Source organism: Daktulosphaira vitifoliae, unplaced genomic scaffold, assembly GCF_025091365.1.
Source record: "Daktulosphaira vitifoliae isolate Bord-2020 unplaced genomic scaffold, ASM2509136v1 Scaffold_1, whole genome shotgun sequence".
NCBI lineage: Eukaryota > Metazoa > Arthropoda > Insecta > Hemiptera > Phylloxeridae > Daktulosphaira > Daktulosphaira vitifoliae.
Window position 1 is genome coordinate 1,429,856 of NW_026099572.1, and position 17,445 is coordinate 1,447,300.

The 17,445-nt window shown below is 27.7% G+C and overlaps 1 protein-coding gene across 1 annotated transcript; it reads right to left on the bottom strand.

Moving 5' to 3' along the window:
- Window positions 1–624: 624 nt before the first annotated feature.
- On the bottom strand, window positions 625–16,830 carry LOC126906146 (uncharacterized). Its single transcript, XM_050686465.1, has 14 exons — window positions 16,328–16,830; window positions 15,885–15,999; window positions 15,537–15,604; window positions 15,397–15,445; window positions 15,196–15,267; window positions 11,024–11,137; window positions 10,655–10,927; window positions 9,502–9,630; window positions 6,545–6,838; window positions 3,539–3,796; window positions 3,241–3,455; window positions 3,022–3,182; window positions 2,341–2,562; window positions 625–1,007 (listed from the first exon to the last, which is right to left on the bottom strand). The coding sequence occupies exons 1-14, from the start codon at window positions 16,688–16,690 to the stop codon at window positions 770–772; spliced, it is 2,571 nt and encodes an 856-aa protein (XP_050542422.1). The 5' UTR covers window positions 16,691–16,830; the 3' UTR covers window positions 625–769.
- Between the last annotated feature and the right edge of the window lie 615 nt (window positions 16,831–17,445).

Consider the following 17,445-nt stretch of genomic DNA (forward strand, 5'->3'; position numbering starts at 1 on the left):
ATCGAGATTTTTCTCTGGGTGCGGACATAAAAAAAAACTTAAATAACCCTAGAAATAGACAGACTATTCATTTTACTTCCCCTATCGACGAACCGTACAAAGCCGACCAGTTCCTTCAAAATAACGCTTCTAGTTTTTAAAATTTTGATAATAATAGTTGCCGCAGAATCTATTTAACATTGACAACAATTCAAATTCAAACTTTTCAAATTTGATATCTAGGATTGAACTTATTGTGTTAGTTTTTTTGTTAATGATTCAAAAAGGCCCAGGAGGCTATATTACTACCGGACATTAATGATAAGTTAGAATATCAATGACACGTTCCTAATTAAACAAGCCCACTGAGATTTTATCGATAGCTCATCTAACCAATCAAGGCCTGCTAGGGCCTAATGCTCATCCCGTTCCTCCGTAAATTATTTAACTTTAGAAATGCGATGGTGATGCAAATATTATTCACAAAATACGTATACGAAATTGTTTAGTAATTTTTGAAGCTTTTTGAGTTACATGTTTTTTATTTTTTTTTTTTTAACATTTTTAATATTAATAAATATTTTAAATATATTTTTAATTTTAATTAATATTAGCCACGATTAATCAATTCTTATTATAAAAAAAATGTAGTTTGTTATATATTATTTATTTATGTTTGCTTTTTTCAAATACCATAGAGTACAATATATTTTATTTCTCAAAAAACGTACATTTAATTATTAAGTGGTTATAAAACATTTGTCTTAATTTTATAAAAATCTCTTAAATATTAAATAAAGAAGTCTATGCCAGTCACAAAACTCATTTCTATATTTGGATCACTATTTGTATTGTTGCTGCCCATATCATTGTATCTAATTGGGTATGTCAATAAATTACCCTGATCCCAAGTGAATAACTCTTTACTCAATGAGTTATACTGTACCAATAATGTATGAGCAAATGGGTTAGTGAAAGATAGATCGACATCATTTAAACGAATATTTTTGTATAAATCCAATGCAAACCTAAATTTAAATAAAATATTATAAAAGAAATAAAATTATTACAATGCAATTAATATTCATTCTATAGGTTGATTCATATATCGTGGAACCACTTGATTAGTCTAAAAATAAAAACAATATTGAGAATATTATTTTGCTTCTTTTAGATACATATATTTCTGAATTTATCAATTATAGAGTATTTTTTCATTTCTATATATACACATGTACAGGTCCGAGAATTGTACTAACTTGAAAGTATCATAGCATCCAATAACAAATTAACACCAGACATCAGTAGAAAAATAGCATTGGGAGAGGAAGCATTCCATTACAAGAATCAGCTTCTCGCGAATAAACATCTGAGCATTATAATGCGTAAAACATTTGTTAACAATTGTCTGGAGTGTGCTTTCATATGGAAGTAAAACATGGACAATTGACAAGAAAGACAGAAACAAACTAGAAGCATTAAAGTTATGGATATGGAGAAAAATGTCAAAGACAAAATAGATAGACAAGTAAAGAAATAAGCAAGTGCTAGAAGATGTACGACATGAAAGACAGCTGATGAAAGTGATTGAATCAAGAAAAATATAGTTAATCGGACACATCATCAGACACATTGACTTTATAATCAACATCTTCGAAGGAAAAATAACTGGGAAGAAACCAAAAGGACGCCCAAGAAAACAATATTTTGAACATATCCTGGATCTCATAAACTATACGTCTTTTGTTTTACTAAAGAATTTAGCGTCAAACAGACAGGAGTGGCTTCAACGGCAAGACATTGCCTTGAATATATGATGATATACATACACAATTATTTGGCTTATTTAACAGATAATTATCTTATTAAGAAAATTATTGGTTGATAATAACTATTGAACCAGTATTTCGAAAGTTATTAACATTTTTAAATGCAGATTAGAGGTGAGATGCAAATTTCATTCTGCTGCGTTATTTCTCCTACCTAAATATTAAAATTCTCGTATCTTCCTAAATACTCGTCGAAAGTGTTACACATCAGTCATTTTTCTAATTGATCATATTCTATTATATAAAATAGTATGTATCACGTTATTAAAAAAATAAAGTTGACACCCTCAGTTATAATGTATAAAAACATAATATGTTAAATCAATTACATTAAATAAATTAAATATACATGTTATCATTTGAGAAAATTAAGTTGACACACAGGGATAAGCATAAAAAAATACCTTATGATTATTAAATATAGAAAAACGTGTATCAAATAAAAGCAAATAAAAATTCTTAATATAATTTTTACTTTTTTATTAATTAAATAGTTCATAATTAATAAATCATCTTGTATAATATAACGAACCTTATAGTTGTGTTTCTTTCAGTAACACTATGTACCGCATAAAGTACACCACATACAATGAACATATCTCCCGCCCGTTCATGTTTTAAGCTTATATTCCAACCATACCGGATGGACATATCATCTGGATTAAAATGTATGACTGCTGTATTATTTGAATCTTCCAAACCATAAATAGCCCACAGGCCATTTTCATCTACTGCCATATCTACGTAGTTAATTCTGTGAAAATATAAAATTTTCTATCCTATGCAGCTGGCATCTGTGTTAAATATTTTTAAGAGAGCCTGATTTAATGTGTAATTATGAAGCAAGTTATTGGGACTAATCATATTAAGTTACGAATTAAATTACAATTTAAATATGAATTACAAATTAAGTTTATTTGTATTAGTACTTTTATTGGATAATCATATTATGAATAATGCACTATCTAAAATAACTGCGTAATCCAGATTATACGAGTTATCTGACTCTGCATAATTTAGTTCAACTCGGATAATAAGCACCGATTAAAATAAAACTAATTTTACAAAAAAAATTCTTATTGAAACCATCTTTAATACATTAATATTAATATTAATATTACATTAATATCATATATCTAGTAATGTTTTTAGATATCTATAAAAGATAATTGTATTGTAAATCAGGCTCTGGCTATAAAGATTGGTATCGTACTTGGATGTGTATAATAGATTTTTTGGATTTGTAGCGTTCAGATAAGGTAACTTTAATGAAGATCCGGAAAGATTTTCTTCGCGAAGATCATATTTTCGAATTGTTGGAGTATTTTTCTCGTGAAAATAAAAAGAACCACGGTAAATGACGTGACCGTTACCCTAGTTTGATGTTTTTATAAGAAAAATTAATTTTTACATACTCTTAAAGAATATTTACGTGAAATTCTGCATTTAAATCGTATTGCTTTGTTTTTAAGTTCGTTTTAAAAGCTGATTTATTGGAAAACTCTATGAGTGTCCTTTTTTGATCTTCTACAGTCATCCAAATTGTGTCATTAGAAGTTTTGGGAGAGGGATCTTTCATCCAACTTCCATATGTAGCATTTGAATATCTATTATAAACTGGTTTTCCAACTTGATATACTTGACAATCTATAAATACAGACATATATCTTTAGGTTATTATGGTAATAAATGACTATAGTTGTATTATGTACAATATAAATAATTACTACCTAAAGTTCGATTTGCAAGACCTTTTACAGATTTTATTAAAAGTTGATATATAGCTAATGGTTGATGACCTAACAAATCATCCACGGTTAACTCTTCTCTACATTCTTTAGTTTCTTTTGTTTTTTGACAAGTCGGGCAAATTGTTATAGGTGGACAAATATCATCCACTCCTATTAGATCAGGAGGAATTTTCCCAAACTTTACCTTGTTGTTTGGATCAATGTAAGGGGGTGGTGTCACTAATGTTGGATCAATTACTAAAAAATAATTTTAAATTAAATTATTACTATTATATGTTCAAATATAAATTATGTTTAAAAGAAAATATTAAAATCTCGCTACATGTCATTGTTAATTTAAAAAAAATTTTCTTTCGATTTTTAAAAAAACGGTAACACAGTATGGACGTAACATAGTTGGGACAAGTATAGATGATATCTAACAGTGATTAAAATCACTATTATAAGAAACGCTTTAGTGAAAATCTCTAGATAGTGTGGAATTCTAAGAAATTGGTGGATTATTAGTTATAAAAGCAAAATTAACTTCAATTTTTTTTTTCTACTTTGACTACTATTTACACTTAGAAAATAGGTCGTTGGTACAAATTTTTTATTTTTGAACTTCTAGTACATAAAATAAGCTATATTTCAACATATATTAAAAAGAAGTAGTACTCCTGGAACATTTTCAAAAGTTAAGTTGAAAAAGTTCTACTTTTTATACAAATTTCAAATTTTTAAAAATCCTAAACATAATGACCAATATAACCAACTATGTTAGTTTTATATGTAATACAATGTTTTAGAAATTGAAGTTAATTCCGACAAAAAATTCAATGTATCACAACATTTAAAATGTGACAAACATATAAAAGGCTTTGTTCGATATAAAAATCAAATTAATTGAAAACGGCAAGTTATTGAAAAAGACAAATAATAGAAAATCATCATTCAACAAATATTTGTGTGAGGCTCTTATTCCCGCTAACATTCCTTTAAATAAAATAGAAAACCGAAAATTAAAAACATTTTTGGAAATGTATACAAAAAATGAAATTCCGAGCGAATCCACGTTGCGAAAATGATATGTAGACGAATTTTATAACGATATTATAAACGATATAAAAAAAACTATTTTAGACAATAAAATTTGGGTCAGTATCAATGAGATGACTGATGTAGAGGGTCGTTACATTGCGAATGTAATAGCAGGTATTTTCGATGAAAGTTGCACAGGCAACATTTTTTTACTAAATTCGATATATTAAAAAAAGCTAACCACTTCAAAATTAGCAAACTTTTTGTCGGATTGATGAGTTATTATGGCCAGCTGGAATCAAACACGACAATGTACTATTATTTTTATCTGATGCTGCACCTTATTCTTTCATGTTAGACAAAAACGATGTTGTTATTTTTTAAGACGCCCAAGTTTCATCATAAAAATCAATTAATGTTTTTATTCATTTGTTCAGTAAAGTATAATATAAAAAGAACGTTTAAACTTAATATGTTCAATAATCGTTTTCCCGTAGAACGATCTACGGTTATTCGTTAAATAAGTTTGAGAACACAATTTAAAACAAACCATTATACTTTATATGGAGGGGTTCTTGATTTGTAGTTCTAATATATAATTAAGAAACATTTTTATTGGAGAAATACTCAGTCTCGTCAAATTTAAATCTATTTTCGAGTTATTCGTTCAATTAATATTCAAAAAATAGTAAACAGCAAAATTATTTAATTGTTCTTTGTATTTGTCAAAAATTTTATTATAGACTTCAACGGTCTAATTTTAAAACTCTTACTATTACTATTTTAACAGACGATTTAGAATCATTCATAGTGGAAATGAGAAAAGAGTAAGAACGGAATGGCAGTGATATTACGGAGGAAGTGGAAAGACAATGTACTCAACTCGTACCACCAAAATGACAGATTTTTTATAGTGAAAATAGAAGCAAAGCCTACAAATATTTACATTATACGAGTGTGCTTCCCTACATCTAGATGTACGGATGAAGAAATTGAAGAGACATACGAACAGATTGAAGAACTTTTGCAACTCAAAAGTATTTATCATAGGCGATTTTAACGCCTCAATAGGCTGTGAAAGAAGTAACTTCCCAGGAAAATATGGACTAGGGAAGAGAAATAAAAGAGGGACAAGATTGTTAAAGTTTTGTAGACAACAGGAACTGATAGTAACAAATTCATACTTCGAAGTCCCACTAAATGAAACCGTTTAGTTCAAAAATAAAACTGTATCAACAATTTAATGCAGTCAGTACACAGTGAAACGGAGAGACAGAATTACACTCTCTTTGAAATGTTCATACAATCTATGCAAAAAAAGTATAGATTGAAATTTGATTGCTATTATAATAATTACCACAACAAACTCTTTGATGCAAAAGCGCATAAAGAAAATTTGGTAACATTTGATTTGAGATTTTTTTTTGTGGAGAAGAATCTCCGTATCTTTAGTACGCCCATATTATAAGCAATACCTTGCGAAGAAAATTTGAAAAATACTCAATGATAAAATTCACAAATTTTACTAATAATATTTTACATCTCTCTTGATTTTTTTTTTAATTTTTATAGCTGGTAGGTAAGTTGTATGAGCTATAATATAATATAGTTTTGAAGCCTAAATTTTTCCGGAACATTGTCAAATAAAAAAAAAAATGTATTGTACCATATAACTATGTTAAAATTTTAGGTAATGGTCGGATTTAAAAAAAAAAGTATATCAAATGAAAGATAACTATCTGTTATGAACCAACTTTAATTAAGTAAAAGATCACTTATTTAATTTTATAATATAAATAAAATTTAATTATTTGTTAATTTTATAGATATTTTAGGTAATAATTTATAAATAAATTGAGAGAAATTTTTTTGATTATTAGAGGTAAAAGATATTTTTATTTAAAAATTTAACCTATCAAGTTCAAAATGGAATTAAAAAATAGTTATAATTTCTGCACATCTTACTATATAATGTTATGTTTCCTGCCGTGACACCTTCCTCATTCTTGCTCACGCAGTAGTATGTACCATTGTCATTGATATTTACAGATGTTATATTTAATTGCATTTTAAATTTATAACTGTAATTGGGTACATCAATTCGACTAATAGCATAGTTTTCGTTATTTTCAAGTATTTCACCATTACGTTCCCAATAGTGAATAGCGTATGGAAATGCTTCTACTTCACATTCAAAAAATGTAGTACGATAAAGTGCAGATGCTATATGTTGATTTGTTATTGATATTAATGGCGGAACTGAAATAAAAGTTTTTAATTGTGCTATTTTATAATACCAAATTATTTTATTTATTTGGTTGAATGTAGGTAAATTTTAGGCACACAATTCTTATAAAAATAAGGATCTCCTTGTGTAAGTTCACAACCATTTTATTTTCAGCCATGTTTGAATGTCTCGTTACATTAACCAAATAAGCCCACTTTTGAACATTTTGTCACGAGAAACAAAAAAAAATTATTTTACTTTTACATATAACAAAATAATACTTATTTTATTATTCTAACTCATTAGCAAATTGCCCAAAATTATTGTCTGTATAAACACACATAACTATGGGTACATCTTCTCAATTTCTTCTTCCTTGCATTAATCACAACTACTTGGGGTCGGCCACTCTTATCTTAAACTTCCACTTGACACGATCTCCCTGTCCTCATATAGCATTTAATAGCATCCTTCTNAATCACAACTACTTGGGGTCGGCCACTCTTATCTTAAACTTCCACTTGACACGATCTCCCTGTCCTCATATAGCATTTAATAGAATCCTTCCATCTCTTTTTTGGTCTTTCTTTGCCTTTTCTTCCTTCAACATTAATTTATATAACTGTTCTTATAGCTTCCGACTCCTCTCTCCTCATAACATGACCAAACCATCCAAGCATATTTTCTTTCATTTTATCTACTATTGACATTACACCTGTACGTTTTTCTCCACTTCAACCACCCACACTTAATCCTGCGTCTTACATCCTCGTCAATACCACTGCTCTTTTACACAACTGACCCTAAATACTTAAAACTTTCCAGCACTTCAATCACGTCTTCGTCTATTATCACTGATCTCTTCATTTCACCTACCTCGTTTTCTCCTTTGTCAAACTCGTACTCTATATACTCTGTCTTACTTCTACTTATTCTTAAACCCTTTTCTTCAAGAGCTGATCTATAGAACTCCAGTCTTTGATTAAGTTCTTCCCTATTGTCTTCAATTAACACTATATTGTCAATGAACAACTTACATCACGGTACCTCTCCTTATATTTTTCTAGTAATTTTATCCATCACTTTAGAGAATAAGTAAGGACTAAAAGTAGAACCTTGGTGCACTCCTACTCTTACTCTAAAACCTTCTGTTACTCCTCCTACTGCTAGGACTTCCTGCTATTCCCCTGGCATAAATGTCATCATACATATATTTTATTAATGTAACTTTTCTCATTAATGCACACTTTAAAACCTCTCTCGGTACTCTATAATATGCTTTCTTCAAATCGACTAATATCATACACAGTTTTTTCTTCTTTTCCCTAAACTTTTCTATTAGTTGCCTCATACAAAATACTGGCTCCATTGTTGACTTACCATGCAAACTGGTAACCAAACTGGATTTTAGATACCGATGTCTCATTTCTTATCCTCTTATCTATTACTTTTTCTCAAATTTTCATACTATGACTCATAAGCTTTATATCTCTATAATTCCCAAACTCCTGTATGACACGTCTACCTTTAAATGTCGGCACCACTATACTATTCCTCCATTCATTTGGAATTGTTTCTCCTAATTAGATTTTATTTTAAAGTTCCTTCAACCATCTTATGCCAATACCGCCTAATATTTCCCATACTTCTACTGGCACTTCATCTGGTCCCACTGCTTTATTGTTTTTCATTAATGCCACAGCCTCTAATACTTCTTTCTCACTAATTAAATCTACTAGTCCCTAATTCCACGAGATATCCTCTGATGTGTCTTTTGGGTACTCCCCATTCTGTATCTTTTCAAAATACTCTTTCCACCTTTTTTTCACATCATCGTCACTCGAGATTACCGTATTATCAATACTTTTTATACACCTTATATAATAATAATTTTTAGATCTTTTCTCTCTTACTTTTGCTAGTCTATAGATTTCTTTCTCGTCTTCCTTTGTTTGTAGCCTATCATACAACTCATCATACCTCTTAAACTTCCCCTTACTGGCCGCATACTTGGTTTCTTTATACCAAAGTTTATACTCCATCCAATCTTCTTTCCTTTTGCTCTTTTGCCATACTTCGAATTCCTTTTTTTTACTTTCTATGATTTTTTTATCTCACCACCAGGTTTTCTTGTTTCCTGGCATTCTACTCTTACTCTCACCAACAATCTCCTATGGGTAGATATTTGTTAAATTTTTAGCTAAAATAGTCCTATTCTTTAGTAAAAAAAAATAATATTTAGTAAAAATATTAGGGTATTAAAATTATTATAATTTTCGATTACAATGATACTCGGGTAGAGTATTTTTTTTGAATCATTAAATTAAATCTAGAAATTATTTTATATATTAAATAAAATACATTATTCAGTTTAAGAGAATCAAATTTTATATCCAAGAATGTCCAATACTCAAATTTACTGTTGTAAAATTCTCTTTTTTTTTTTTTGCAAAATATTTCTAATTAGATTATAAATACAAAAAATTCAATTTTACATTAAAATGTAAGTATTTAGAATTATAACATTTCTTTAAAAATCTCCAATATTGACGACTATATAAATTGTATGATTTATGTTCATTGACGAAATTTAATTAAATATGTGTTTTGATCTATTAAATATAAATTGTTGATTACATAGCTGGTAATTAGTGAATTTAATTTTAAGCTGTATTTAGTTTCTACATATACTTACAATGAGTTTCTATTAGGAAATTTTGAATTGCAGCTGGGCCAATTCCATTTTCAGCAACACATTTATATCGTCCCATATGAAGTCTATTAATTTTGGTTATATTAATTGAATGACCAGAAACAGATTCCTCTATAAAGTAAATATTTAGAATAATTAAAGTAAAATACTATAATTTTTTATTTGATTTAAATTTCAAATAAAGCCAATGCGATTATAAACGTAATAAAAGGGGGATAACGAAAATAGTTAACAAAAAAAAATTATACTGTAAAGATATAATCTTATATAACAAATTATGTAAAGAGTAAAAGGATTTAGACTGGAAGTAACGAATTTATAGGAAAGAATATAGAATTGTAATTATTGAAGGTTGATGACATTGGCAGCCAAAACTCATATAAAATTGTGAAGTTACATGATGATGATGGTTATAATGAATAAAGAAAGCTAATTTCTGTTATCTGACGGAGTAATAAGTCGAAAAGGTTTTACTTCTACTTACTGATTTAAATTAATCTTAAAATAGATAAATAAATATTTTTTCAATAGGTTCATTTAACTAGTGAAACCACTGTGGATAAGGAATAAGAATACTTCCACGACCTCTCTGCTTTTCGTAAGAGGCGACTAATAAGGTTGCGTTAGATCGATAGCCGGCGTAAAATTGTTGTTAAAAAGTATGAGCAGTCTTGAACAAAACTTAGGCGCATTGTCCTATCTCGGATGTACGCAGTTTTTGTATGCAATATGAGGACGGCTGATGTGAACGTAGGTGATGTGAGAGATCGTGTCAAGTGGAAGTAGGATAAAGGTGGCCGACCCCAAGTAGTTGGGATTAAGGCGAGGAGAAAGAAAAAGAAGAAGAAAGATCATTTAACGAGTTGCATATCTAAATAAAAGGCAGTTGCCCCAGGGCACATATTTTAAACGTCTAATATTTCAAATCGGCTAAACTTTAATTAATGACGATTCACAAATATACCTCCATAATGATATTAATATTTTAATACTCTACATTTTTTTAATAAAAGTTTTAAACATTGTTCATTGCTTTCTATTAAAATATATTTTATAGGTTACGAATGAATTCTTTTTAATTCTATATCTAAAATAAAACACAATTTCTTTTTTTATTTATAATTTGCGACATCACCTTTCCATGAACCCATTGGTATTGTTGAAGTATCAAGTTTGTGCCATTTAACTATTGGTGTAGGTTTTCCAGTAACTACACAACGTAGTCTTAGATTATCACCTTCATTTACTGTTATATTTTTTAAGTCTGACTGTCCAACTATAGTTGGTGCTACCAAAAATTCAGAAGTAGGTACGCCATTTAAAGAATAATTATAAGCGCTAAGACCTGGTTTTCCGGGTAACCCATCGATGCCTGGTCTTCCTGGTCGACCTTTTGGACCAGTTAATCCTAAATTGAGTATAAATAAACTATTTTAGTACATAAAAAACATATACAGAATTATTTGACAAAATAGATAATTTAATTTTAATAAATTTTTATTACCTTTAGGGCCAATAGGACCAGGGGGGCCTATAGGTCCAATGTCTCCCGGTTTCCCATCTGTACCATTAAAGCAAGTAGCATCCAAACCCGGTGATCCGTCTTTACCGGCTATACCTTAATATACATATATACATTATAATATTTTAATGTCTTAAATATTATATAATTAAAAAAAAACCAGCACAGTGGGATCGCGCCACAGTGGGGACGAGGCATAGTTGGATCCAGTATAGATTTAATCTGACAGTGATTAAAATCACTATCAAAAAAACGTTTCGATGCAAATCTGTAGATAATGTTTAATTCTAAGAAATTGGTGGATAATTAAAAAAGCAATTAAANTTAAAAATTATTACTTTTAACATATTAAAAATCAATATATATAATAATTTGAAAATAATTCAATATAACAATTATATAATATATAATTTTATATTATATTTTTGAATCTAAGAATTACTAATCTGGATATAATTAATGAAATAGTTGATGTTGCTTTTGTAATTATCCACCAATTTCTTAGAATTAATAATTATCTACAGATTTGCATCGAAACGTTTTTTTTATAGTGATTTTAATCACTGTCAGATTAAATCTATACTGGACCCAACTATGATACGTCTCCACTATGTCACAATCCCACTGTGCTGGTTTTTTTTCCTTTAAAGTGAAAGTTTATAATAAAAAAAAAAATTAATTTTTTACCATAACTTTTAGCTCAACTTACAAGTTTGAAATTGACATCATTAAATAGAAAAAAATGAAATTGTTAAGATTAATATGCAATCAGCAAATTTTATAATTACTATTTACAGTAAATTTATCAGAAAAGTTCAATTTTTTTTGCATTTTTATCGTAATAGATCACTTAAATAAAAGTTATAGTAATCATTTCTAATTAACTTTTGGTGTTTAAAATGTTTCTACTATGGAAAAATGTAGAACTTAATTAATTGTAATGATTTACTTTAACTAAAAAACCAATAAAAAAAAAGTTGTTAAAAAGATTTACTTAATTGAACATATTACAATATTTGATTATAATTGTAAAAATCCATCGTCAAATTCAGGTGAAACTAAAAATCATTTTTTTTTAGATTTATTATTTATATAGTAACAACATGTTAACAAAAAACCCAGCACAGGGGGGTCGCGGCACAGTGGTGACGTGGCATAGTTGGATCAAGTATAATGATATCTGACAGTGATTAAAATCACTATCAAAAATAAACGCTTCGATGCAAATCTTTAGATAGTGTTTAATTTTAAAAAAATTGGTGTTTTATTCCAAAAGCTACTTGATCTGCTGGTTCCTTATTAATATCTCGATTAAGATAAAGTATGTCGAATGAAAAAGGGTTTATTAAAAAATATTATTTCTCATAAAAAAATTGTGTGGATCCATAAACTTTTCAATAAGTTATAGCATTATAAAGTTAAATATAATATGAATAATAAAATCGAGAATTTTCACACGAAAATAGCATTCGGTAGCCATTTTCGCCGTGAAGACAAGTCCAGAGGTCAAATTTTTTTTTTTCAAATTAAAGTATATTACATTAGCTTTAATTTAAGATATATATAAAAGTGTCAGACCTTCCGGAACATTTTCAAAAGTTAAGTTGAAAAAGTAAATTTGTTGTGAAAAAGTTGTCATTTTAAATCCCCCCCTGTGGGCAGGTTAAGTATCAGATTTACAAAAAAAATATACCAAATGATAAGTAAAGACATGATGCATTTATAAAAAAAAGAATTATATTGATCCATACATCTTTCAAAAAGTTAGAGCATTATTAAGTTAAAAATATAAAAAAAAATTATTTTACAAAAATCGTAATTTTTTATTAACTTTGATGTCAACTTTCACCACGAAGACAAGTCCAGAGGTCAAATTTTTTTTTTTCAAATTAAAGTATATTACATAAGCTTTAATTTAAGATATATATAAAAGTGTCAGACCTTCCGGAACACTTTCAAAAGTTAAGTTGAAAAAGTTCTATTTTCTATATGCATTTTTTATATTTGAAGCCCCCCCATATATAGGGAAATAGTCTGATTTAAAAAAAAAGTATATCCAATGAAAGATGTATATAAATACTACTTCTCATGAAAAAATTGTATTGATCCATACATTTTTTAAAAAGTTATAGCACTTTAAAGTAAAAAATGTAAATTATAAAATCGAAAATTTTCACACAAAAATAGCATTCGGTAGCCGTTTTCACCATGAAGACAAGTCCAGAGGTCAAATTTTTTTTTTTCAAATTAAAGTACATTACATTAGCTTTAATTTAAGATATATATAAAAGTGTCAGACCTTCCGGAACATTTTCAAAAGTTAAGTTGAAAAAGTTAATTTTTTGTGAAAAAGTTGTCATTTTAAATCCCCCCCTGTGGGCAGGTTAAGTGTCAGATTTACAAAAAAAATATACCAAATGATAGATAAAGACATCAAGCATCTATATAAAAAAAAATTATATTGATATGTTCATTTTTAAATAGTTACGGCAGTTTTTAGTAAAAAAAATTGAAAAAATTTCGAAAATTAGCGATTTTTAAATTTGTAATTTTTTTGGAGGTTTCCCCCATTTACGGGGAACGTGGGAAATTTTTTCAATTTTGAAGGGTAATGTTTATAAATTAAATATAAATTTCTTCTCACGAAGGGAAACTATAGTGATGGGATCCTTGATATTTATTGAAGTTATTGAATCTAAATGAGATAAAAATCAAATGATTTCAACATCTTTTTTAACTAAAAAAAAAATTCGAACCTCGACCCTAAGCGTGAAAGACACAAGTATTACTTATTCGGCAACTGTCCGTCGCTTTCATTAGGTGATAATATTAACAATTTAAGCTGATTCAAATTTAAAAATTACATTTTCGATTTTAAAAAAGCAAAAAAATTTAAATAAGTTTAACTTCTTATGTCTTATGAACTTTATTCTATGTTAATTAAATTATATAATATTCATGAAAGTCAGTGTATTCCCCTTGTAAGATATTTTAAAATAAAATGAAATACAAAACTCAGAATTTTAACACAAAAATAGCATATTTTTGAATACGATAGCCATTTTCACCAAGAAGAAAATCTGTATTTCGATTTTTTTTTTTCATAGTAAAGTATATAATATAAGCTTTAATTTAAGATTAATTAAAAATGTTAATATTTCAGGAATATTTTCAAAAATTAAATTGAAAAAGCTTAACTTATGTGCAAAAATTTCTTTTTTAAATCCTCCCCTGTGGGCAGGTTAAGTGTTAAAAATTATATTAAATGAAAGAAAAATATCTAAGGTTTCAAATAAAAGAAAAAATTATGTTGATTTGTTAATTTTTGAAAAAGTTATGACAGTTTTAAGTATTAAAATATTTCATGTTTAACAGTGATTTTTACATAAAAATGACATTTTTTGTTAAATTCAATGGCCATTTTCTGATAGAAGATAAGTCGTCGGGACAAATTTTTTAAATTTTATAGTACATGACATAAGCTTTTATTTGGTATATATTTAAAGGATACAGTATTTCCGGAACATTTTCAAAAGTTAAATTGAAAAAATTGACTATTTGTGAAAAAGCTGCTATTTTGAATCCCTCACTTTGAGCAAGTTAAGATTAAAATTTAAAAAAAGTATTTTGGGTTTTACCTGAATTTAACAATGGATTTTTCCAATTACAATAAATTTTTACAATACGCTCAGTTGAGTAGATTTTTAGTTTAAAGTGAACCTAAAAATTTATTGTTATCACAATCACGGAATATTGTCAATTATGACTATTAATTTATATGCTTTTTATATTCCCAGTTAGTGTATTTATAAAGAATGTGCCTTACTGTCATAGATAATAAATGCTGCGAATTTGCGAATATCGACGTCATAAAAAACCAATTAGCTATCTATCTTTGTAATCATTCGTGTATTCATGTATATTAATTCAAAATTTAAAACTTTAAAGTTTTGTATATAATATGCAAATAAAGTTTTGTCAAGAATTCAAATATCATTTAATATTAAATTAAAAACTCATAGTATTAATAGGAGAAAATAGGGGGCAATGAATCAAAGGTTAAAGGTGTGGTGATCTCTCGAAGAAAAGAATATGAGGACGACTGATATGAGTGTAGATGATGTCTCTGTTTTACCATTTTTCAGGATACTTACCATCAAGACCATTTTTTCCGGGTACTCCATCCAATCCAGGTTCTCCAGGTATACCGTCACGACCATCCAACCCTTAAAAATAGATATCTATAACATTTTATTGACCTAAGAGTTAATTTATTTCCATACATTCTAGTACAACTCTTTTCTGGAAACATATAACACAATTTAATTTTTAAATAAAAAAATTTCAATTCTTACCCGAATTTCCTGGTTTACCAGTGTCTCCTTTTTGACCTTTTGGGCCAATCTAAAATGAACCACAATATTTTTTTTTCAATGAACTAAATAAAGTTGTATGAAAATAGTTTTGAGTCTACTTATAATGTATTTGTACTGACCGGCCCTGTTAATCCTGTTGGACCTCGCGGTCCTTCAACACCAATCGGTCCCCTTTCGCCTTGATCTCCTAATATAGATTTCGATACATTAAAATATAAATATAAAAATTCATTACAAATGCAAAATTTAGAGAATGTAAACTCTACATTCTAAAATTTATTTGTATAACTCTTTTAAAAAATATCCTAATTCGGAACTGATATGCATTTTATTATTTTATTAATAGGTATAGACACAGATTATACTCTCAGATCTATTGATCTAAGTAATTCTATTAATCCTTTATTAAAGACTAAGTCAATGATTACTTCTTCTTTTTTCTAATAATAATAGTGTTAAATGCTTACCTTTAGACCCAGGTGCACCCTTTGGACCGGGTTCTCCACGTGGACCTATAGGACCTTCTTTGCCCGGCGGACAATAATCTCTTGTTGAAGCGCAAAAACCTTGCAAAGCGGCTACCTTTATGATAAAACTCATAATTGAAAAAAAGGAACATAAAGAATATTAAAAAAATAGATTTTAAAGTAAGTTTAAACTTAAAATGAATAAATATGTGTGTGTTAAAACTTTCATCGATTGTTGTATTGTTTAAAATGTGTATAGATATATTCATGTTTTCAGTTTTTTGCTAACGTTTCGAACTCTTTGGAGAGTTTATTTTCAAGTCCAGAATTCTAACTATAACGTTTATTTAATTACGTACTCTTATTTAAATATTTTTTGAACCAAAAATTTATGTTAACAACTGAATTTATTGTTATTTCAATACATTTTAATTTATACATACGGGTATTCTAGAATAAGCGTTCAACCAATACCATTCTTCTCTTGTTCCATTGAACGTTGCATCAGATTTTTTATCTTTAGTCTCTTTTTCTACTATTGGTCGTAAATTTGGATTGATAAATTCTACGTTTTCACTATCTTCTTCATTTTTGAACCCATTAATTGAGATAGAAGACGAAACAGAATTTTCAGCAGTATTAACTTCTCTGCGTAATCGAGGAATTGTTAACGATTTTATTGAACATTTATGATCAACTTCACGTATATATTCATATAAACCGTACAGCAAAATATATTGGACGAAAATGACTGTAGCTAAACAAACGTTCGGCAAATACTGCATGATATTAGTAGAGTATAACATTATGTTACACGTTTATTTATCAACGTTACTATAATTCGACTATATTATTTTAACAAGAATAAAATTGAATATAGGGTCCTGACTAAAATTATTCACTATTCCTATACAACGGCATCTAAATTAGTATATAAATACACTTTAAAACATACATATCTACTGGCTTTAATATATACCCCATTCCCCTCTTTGTGTATGCAGTCAACGATCTCATTTCAATCAAGCGCAATTAATAGCTGAGCTCATATTATTAATGTTAATTATACGAGTATAGATTTTAAAAGGCAATAATAATATTTTACTCGAAATTTTAAGCAACAATATATTTGAGTTAGTGAAAAGAGAATTTTAAGCGCTCCCAAGTCCCATCTTGAAATGTACTCAAAATAATAAAATAATAATGAAAATTTAATTCTAGAGGTTTGCTTAGACAAAATATAAAGTTTCAAAGTTACATATTAAACCGTTCACTATTTAAATTTATTTAAAGTATAAATGTTGTTATTTTATGGTGATTTCAATTTATAAACGTCTTTCGTTATCAACTTTTTTTTAAATTTTATTAAAAATAGTGGTCAAACATATGTAAAAAAAAATTTTGAAAAAAAATTTTTTTGACTTATAATGTTATTAGAAATTATCTTTTTAATAAAATAGATTATTTTTTGAGTCGTTTTTTTTTAAATAATTAATTAAAAAGTAATTAAAATAAAAAGTCGTAATTAAAAAGTACTATACTAAAAATTACCCTATTTTAC